The following is an 8,206-nucleotide window of genomic DNA, read 5'->3' on the forward strand; positions in this document are numbered from 1 at the left end:
GTTTAGAGCCCCTTTTGGGGTGCAATAATGTAAATACAAGCATTTGAGGAAAACAAATTAACCTAAATTCAAATTTTTGCTATTTAACCATTTGCAGATTCTTAGAAAAAATAATTTACTTTTTACACCTTAACCACATTTTTGAAGAGAATGTGAAATTACAGGAATTGTAGTAAATTTGACTTTAAAATGCATTAAAAAAATTCTTTTCTTAAATAAAAAAATATCTTTCTCTGCTATGTGGCTATGGGAACCCCAATCCCTCAGATTTGAGATTTAAATTAGCCAGTTTTTGGTGGTGTAAATTATAACCAGGAAATTCAGAAATTGTGGAATTTGTGTATGATGACCAGTTTAATTTGAAGAATACCTGTTCTATCTAAATTAGCGTGGAATGCAGTCTAATTTCTAAGGGACCTATATATCCAAATATTTTGGACAAGAGGTGTAGATTAAATGCTCTGAACAATTGCTCTAATTCCCCAGATTTTGCATGTGTAAATACAGAATTTACAGAAGTCACCATGTTAGTTTCATTTTCAATCCTGCAAATGTGTGATCAGTCTACACTTATGTAAGAATTTTTAGTTCTGACACATTCATATCCTAGAAGACATAAATATCTGAACTAATGTAGACAATCTTATTTATATGAAAATGTGGCTTTTCCACTTTACACTTCTAAAGCTTTGTCCACCCATACAGAACTAAGTGGAAAATAGTGACTACGGACCCACATGAACATCATCTGAGATGCAGGCCTGAATTATCTAGGTATCTACCAGTTCATATATATATTGTGTAACTATGACTAGAACCCCCAGGTCAAATACGTCAAGCCTAGTAAACACATTATAGTTCAACTCAGTGAATAGCTATGGAAGTTTTCTTTATTGATTGTTTGATGGGTAACAATAATTGGCATCTTTTTCACACATTACAAAAAATTATACTTGGCTCAGTATGCAACCTTTTAAGCACAGCCATATTACTTAACAAGAAGGGAAAAAAACCTATTCTACCCAATACAGCATTTACAAATGCACAGAACATGCCACTTTGGCTTGTATATGGTCTAGATTAAAAAAAAAAAAATCTCTTTTTAACATAAATAAGTTAGTATAATTTTCAGTGTCTTTACAGAGTTATGTACACAGGTACACTTCAAATGGTTCTGTTTCATACACATACACAGGCAATGTAAAATACTGTTTAAAGATGTCATATCCATTTCACTTAACCCACGAATGTACTTTTCTCTACACGCACTTTCCTTTAAAAACACCACTTTCTTTTGGGCAAATAAACAGAATGAGAAGTTTTAAATTAAAAATTATTTCATTTTTTTAATGTGAAGTTACTTATACTTTTAAAAAATATCCAAGGATTTAGAATTATTTTGACTGTGTCTACTAAGCCCAAAATAAAAAGAAAATTAAGAAATTTTTCCAACGAATCTGATAAAAATTAGCTGGTCAATTTTGAGCATGCAGAACTTCCCCCATACACCCCAAATTTTTGTCCAGAATTACCTGGAGGGATGACCTAACTGGTGAACAATTAACTGGTAAATTACAATTTTAACAGGGACTTGGGGGGAGCACTGAGAAGGATAGTTTGTTGTTGTTGTTGGTTAAAAAAAAAGAGCCATTTGCTGCTACCTAACGGAATCATCACAGCTCCCAAATGAGAATAAGCTTCATGTAAAAATAAATAGCAGTTACTTGTAGCCAGTGTTGAAATTTGGATGATTTTTAAAATGAAGTATCAGTTCTTACTGAAAGGGACATTACATCTTTAAAGAAAACAATTAAACCCTTCCCCAAAACTGCTTCTCTTCATGCAAGTCAAATATTTTTCTCCTTGCTCTAAATCGAAGCAAGCTCTTCATACCCCCCATGCCAATTCCTCAGCCCCACCCTGCCCTCCCTTCCCCAAAGTTTATGTGCTACATAAAAGGTAAAAACTATATACACAGGTAGTACAATGAAGCAAATAAGGAAAAACCTAATTGCACAATGCTACATCCAATGCTTTTAGAGGCAGATCATTTAAGAGTGCCTAAACTTTTAGTGTTATTGTGTTGTTGCTTTTCAGTGCTTATATAAGATGTCCATTCAGTCAGCGATATGTATTTAAATTTTTCAATTTATATCTTCCTTGCTTCATCAAGCAGTGAAGTATCTGATAAACAAGGAAACATACTCAATTCTGCAAAAGAAACAAGAAAGAATTAGGTGAAAAGCACTAGAGTAACATTACCATTAAAATACAGAAATTATTTTGTCACTGTCTTAGTTGGGAAATACCTGAGCAATGGAAAAGAAAGTATGTACTAAAAGTTGATGACTACAGTTATCTCCATCCAACGTTCACTTCACTGGATTTTTACTCTCCTCTGTGTTGTGTAGTTTTGTCTAGAGCACTGGTTCTCAACAGTGGGCAATTTTGCCCCCCAGGGGACATTTGGCAATGTTTGGGGACATTTTTGGTTGTCATACTGGGGGTGGGGGGTGCTACTGGCATCTAATGCGAGAGGCCAGGGATGCTGCCAAACATTCTACAATGTACAGGACAGCCTTCCACAACAAAGAAGTATTCGGCCCAAAATGTCAGAGTGCAGAGGTTGAGAAACCCTGGTCTAGAGAATCGGGGTCAAAAATAGTAAGAAAGAACAGATATAGGAGGAAAATTAAGAAACTGAAACACTTAAGAGTACCAAAATTTTCAAACTTGTCTAAATTTGAAAAGTAATTGGAAATGTAACTTATAAAGGCTCTCCAAAGAAAATTCTATTTTTTTTTTCAAAATATTCTAGTTTCTTAGTCATATGTAGAATATACACATGGATACTTTTAAATAGATCCTTACTACTATTTCTAGTATTTCTCTGAACTGGCAATATTGACTAACAAATGCTTCTCTGTATGTCAAAATGGGGCCAGATCAAAATCCAGTAGGTCTGATTCACTGTGGCTCATCTGATGAACAGCCACAAGTCATAACAAAACAAGAGCTGCAAGTATTCAGGTTGCTTCAGGAAAATTTTTCATCCAACCTTCCCACTTCATCTACAGCTGTAATATAGAGGTTCTATAGTGCCATTTTGTATAAGCTCTGAAAAATATCAGATGTATGTGAAGTCATATATATGACATTACGACTTAAAAACACAAAACAACAAAGTTAAAAACAAAACCAACAAATCCCTACGTTCTTTATTTTTAAATTTTTATAAATGAGGACTTAAGTTATTATCAACATCTATTAAAATCTCTTTATATGCTAGGCTATGAGTGTATTTTGGGGAAAAAAAGAGGTCACAGTCCTTGTTTATAAGAAGTTTACAAGCTATTAATATATGTAGTTTGATCATTATGGATAGCCAATCCAAGTAAAGTTGGGGGCTAAATTATTCAAATTAGCTACTCATGTTGATCAAATTTTAGTAGATGGAAAAATCTCCACTTCCCTTGTGCGGGGTAGACCTACCCTGCCAGCCCTGATAACTACTATCCATTTCCCCTACAAATATCCAAATCATCCTGTTACAGTGCGATTAGCATACACATGCTGACGTGTTCCTGGATTGCTTACTCTGGCAGAGTTAATTTAACTTCTGCTTTGCAACTTCAGTGTAATCAGAAATTCTGTAGGAACTTGAGTATTTTTGAGCTTTCCATTTTGCTTTTTTTAAATACACAGCTTCCTTCTCTGTCCCCAAAACTTGTCAGAAAACAGGGAAAGTAACAGTTTATGAAAATGATAAAAGAATGCGATATACCTCTCTATTCACATTTCTAACCGTCTGATTAACCAAATATGAGCCGTCTGGACCTAACTTTTCCCTCAAAATTTAAATTTATTTGCCATTTTTCCATGTATGGCTCAAAATCTGTTACTGACTCAACTTGAACTCTGGGAAATGAATTCTCATGAAGTGGGACTGAGGCATACCCCAGTTCTTGTTCAAATGGGGAAAGAACCTCTTGTTCCCAACATTTTTAGTGGACTCAGGGAATTGACCTTCCTACCCACCGGGCCTTGGTTACAAGTACTTGTCTGGGACACTTGCTCTAGTAATTGTGTGTGTCAAGGGAAAATGACCTCAAGACGTAGAAACTGTGAAGAATTACAGTAACCCCACAGCGAGTCTCAGCCTTCTCCATTCCTGCTTTTTTGACCTCAAAAAATATAAACAAAACAGAAACCCGCAAGCTCTAATCTGCCAGCAACCACTAAGATCAGGTATCTTGGGGTTTGAAAGCCTACGACTTCCTGCAGTCCAATTCGGGTGTTAGTTATTTGCTCCTAGTCATCAACCCACCGAGCAGTTTACGTTTGGCGTCTTCTGAGGCCCGGCTTCTTGGGCGTCTGCTCCACTGAGCCCGCGTTCGGGGAACCGTCTGAAACATTTTCTTCTGTTCTGTTGGCTCTTTTGTTTTGAGGAGAGGAATCTAAGGGCAAGAAGGAATTTTAAAAAGAACACACACAATCTTTATTAGAAAAAAAACAATGGCTGACAGAAGTTGGCACAATAGTCAGGGCATGAAAAACCCACCACCTCCACCCACAATCCTGGATCCGTCGTTCCCAGGGGCCTTGCAGGGCACAAAACGAGGTTGTTTTCACATAACAGAAAGTGTCTTCTACGCCCCAAAGCTTTTTGCTCTCCATAGCGAAGGGGAGGCCGTTGATAAACATCCCATCGTTGTCACATACCTACCCCTGGCTAGCCAGGGGGGACTGCGATGGTTTCAGTTAGAGAAATTATCAGATAAGGCAATCTCAGGCTTCTGACTTAATCGTAAACAGACCAGCAGTCAGCTAGATAGCATTGAAAACCTAAGATTAGGAAAGTTCGCTCCCCAAAAGCTACATCAGAATACGCTGAAAAGAAAGCCGAGGTGAAGACCCTCGAGCAGGCAGAGCGGTGCCCCGGACAGACAGACATTTAGGCGTTTGCAGGGTCTTTACCGTCGGCGGCAGGCCGCTTCCTGATCCCAGTGCACGGCTCCGCTAAGCCCGTCGGGCTGTCGGACGCATCAGTCTTTGGGTCTACCAAATGCGTGTCCTCTGAGTTTGCCTGAGACCCGATTAAAGGCACCGCCTGGCGGTTCGCGCTGACATCCTGGCTCTCCTGCGCCGGCACCTTGCAGGCGCCTTTGGGTGGCCGCGGGGGTCTGTAGTAGAACTCGGGCAAGCTGCCCTTTTCCACCTCCTGCCACTCGTATTTGCCCTCCAGGGGCTTGTGATTCTGGAAATCAAAATTCCACTTGCGCTGGCTGGCCTCTTCCATGTCTCGGCAGTGCTTCTCCAAGTCCCGGGTCAACTCCTCGTGATTCACCGGGCCGAAGAGGTTTCTGCAGGCGGACGGCTTGGGGTACTCCGCCTGTCTGGCGTCCATCCGCTCCAGGCTCGGGCTCCCGTTAGACACTCGCACGTTTGACATCTTCCTCCCGGGTCTTGACGACCGCCGCTCTCGGGAAACACAACCGAACAAAACAAGACGCCCCGACCCGGCCCGGACCCCTCTTACGAGCCCCGCGACTGCCCTCGGAGCGGAGAGCAACAAACACCCCCGAGAGAGCGCCCGAGCGTCAGGAGCGCGCCGGGCTGGGGGAGGGGGCGAGGGGAGCCCCGGCCAGGCAGCGGCGAGCGGCCGCCGCTCAAGCGGACGGGCGAGCGGGAGGGCGGGGAGCGCAGCGGCGCGGAGGGGGCGGCAGAGCCAGTCCGGGTCCGGGCCGCTGCAAGCCCGCGGGTCCCGCGCCCCGAGCGCCTGTCCAAACCTTGCCGGCGTCCGAGCCGTGGAGCGGCGAGAACGTGGGGAGCAGGGAGGGGAAGAAAAACACCCCGAAAAGACGAGCCCCCTTTTTTTAGTTGCCCAATATGGCGGTTGAAGGGAGGCTGACGAAGAAGAAAATGATTGACACCGCAAGTCTATTTAAACAGAGGAGGAGATCCATTGGTTGCGGCGCCGGGAGCCGCGCCCCGACGAGGCTGGCGAGCGCGGCCTTAAGGTGGCCCCGGCGCGGTTCGGCCGCCTCCCCGCCTCCCCGCGCGCCGACTCCGAGAGCGCCGGCCGGAGATTGGCTGGTCGCGTGATTGCTGGAGGTGTACCGCTGCCAACAAACCTGCTCTGGCTGGCCTCGGCGAAATTAAAAATAAGACAAACAAACTAGCCAAACGGCCGGGAAGCTGGGGAGGGGCCTGGGCGGCGGGGCCGGCGGGGCCGGTGGGGCCTTGGGTTCTAGTCCCGGCGCTGCGCTGCCTGGCGCGCGGCCGCTCGGAAGCCCCGACCTCCCGCTCCTCGCTCGGGAAATGAAGGGGCTGGACCAGATGATTCCGAAGCTTTTCCCCGCGCTCGCCGAGCTGGGAGTGCGGGCAGACGGTGGGAGCTCTGCCCCCAGCTGGGCTCTCAGCCGTGGCCCCAACCTCTGGCACTGGGGGGGGAGGCAGGGAACATTCCCTGAGGGGCTGGGAGCCCCGTGCCTGGGTGACTTGGCTGGGGATGAGCAGTGGTGAGCTCCCCCTTAACCTAGAAGTCGCAGCTGTTCTAGGGGAGGCAGGGGGCTTAGGGAAGAAGCCTAGGCGAACGGCTTTCTATAAATTAGCCTGGAGTAGGCGCAGCATTTATAATGTATTCTAAACCCAAGCTCTCCCTCAATAAAAATAAGAAGGGAGTTCAAGATCAAAACCTGGTCTCCCAAGTCCCGTAGCCGTCTCAGACACATTGAGTTTTCAAAACGAGGTTACACCCCTGGCCCGGCTTCTTGCTTCCCGAGCACAGTGAAGGCCGTTGACATGGGCTGCGTGTGGGAACTCGTCTCCTCTTTGTATGTTTCAATTCTTTCCCGAGTTGTAGCAGTTTCCTCTACCTGAGTCCTGCCGCCAAATACAACAGCTCCTTCCTTCCTCTACCTTTCTCTCCCCCCGGACTCGCTGCTTTAACCCACCCAGAACAACATTCAGATGCAAGTGAGTGCTTTTCGAGGCCTCCAAGTCGTTGAAGGGTGACAACAATCTGCAACTCCAGATTATGAAGTGATTTATAAAATCACCACACCATGTCCTCACTTCTGATATTATTATGTGGACATTTCTCTGCTCCCCTTTGCAACTTGAAATTTACCTGTCCATATAATCTTGAGCACGGTGGTGGAAGTTAAAACGGGATGGTCAGGGCTATGATATCTGAGACAGAGCTCAAAGGGTCTTTAACTGCCTCCCCACCCCATCCCCAATACATATAATCTTGGTTTGGGCCCAGGTTAATACATTTTACTGGAAAGTAATCTCCTGCAGTTCTAATAGTACACAGCAACAATGTTTTCTTGTGCATCTGTGCTACAGATGAGTTTGATTTTTAACTTGTTTTCTTCACCACATGTTTGTCCACTCTCTGTGCCTGCCTCACCTCATACTCTCCAGAAGGTAAGAGCTGGGAGGGGCCCTGGGAACCCTGTGGTTCAACCCTCTCTTTTTGCCACTGAGGAAATTGAGACTCAGAGAGGCTTCCTAGCCAGGGACACATATCCAGTTGGTAGCACAGCCAGGACTAGACAGAGGTCTCCTAACTCTCAGGCTGGTTCATTTTCTGTTCCTTTCCTTCCTGATGGCCCCAATGGGTTCAGGTTTTTGTCTGGATTCGCCTGTGCTGTCCTCTGCAAGTGCTCCTCTCTTATAAATGATTCAAAATGGCTCCTTCTCCTGCCCTGGGCTGCCTGCACATGTCTCCTTGATATGGCCTGTGGTCACTGATGTTTAAAGGCAGCTGTCTCTAGCCTTTGGTATCACTATACACTAGTTAAACTAAAATGCAGATTCCAGGATGAGGTGATAGCCAGAGAGCAGTGAGGGAGGCAGTGCCCAAAACATGTTTCAAAGTCGGGACTTCCTACCTGACCAATAGAAAATATTTCACCTGCGATCAGAGTAAGATGTCTCATCTTAATTTTTCTACATTTAATGCCCCACTTAATTTACTGGATTGGAGAAGAGGGGGAGAGGAACAGGAAAATTAGTGTAGGCCTCAATACCATAATTTATACCCTATTCCTGAAATCTGATCATTGTTGAAATTTTTACATAAGTCCTAGACTACACAGGAATTCTATGTTATATATAAGCATAAATTCACAGTCATAAATACACAAACTACCATGTAAATGGAGATATTCTAGAGTATTACACCTTGTCACAAAAG

At 44.3% G+C, this 8,206-nt stretch overlaps 1 protein-coding gene across 1 annotated transcript; it reads right to left on the reverse strand.

The window, feature by feature from the left end:
* Window positions 1–1,925: 1,925 nt before the first annotated feature.
* On the reverse strand, window positions 1,926–5,919 carry CDKN1B (cyclin dependent kinase inhibitor 1B). Its single transcript, XM_004435385.3, has 3 exons — window positions 4,978–5,919; window positions 4,328–4,457; window positions 1,926–2,211 (listed from the first exon to the last, which is right to left on the reverse strand). The coding sequence occupies exons 1-2, from the start codon at window positions 5,450–5,452 to the stop codon at window positions 4,336–4,338; spliced, it is 597 nt and encodes a 198-aa protein (XP_004435442.1). The 5' UTR covers window positions 5,453–5,919; the 3' UTR covers window positions 1,926–2,211; window positions 4,328–4,335.
* Between the last annotated feature and the right edge of the window lie 2,287 nt (window positions 5,920–8,206).

This window comes from Ceratotherium simum, chromosome 17 (genome assembly GCF_057802395.1).
Source record: "Ceratotherium simum simum isolate JZ-2026a chromosome 17, ASM5780239v1, whole genome shotgun sequence".
Classification (NCBI taxonomy): domain Eukaryota; kingdom Metazoa; phylum Chordata; class Mammalia; order Perissodactyla; family Rhinocerotidae; genus Ceratotherium; species Ceratotherium simum.

What these genes read in the sequence shown, in the direction of transcription:
- CDKN1B (XM_004435385.3), bottom strand. Translation starts at nt 5,452, where the DNA reads ATGTCAAACGTGCGAGTGTCTAACGGGAGCCCGAGCCTGGAGCGGATG. An exon ending in GAAGCGGCCTGCCGCCGACG is followed by an intron (nt 4,458 to 4,977) that starts GTAAAGACCCTG and finishes TCTTGCCCTTAG; the next exon opens with ATTCCTCTCCTCAAAACAAA.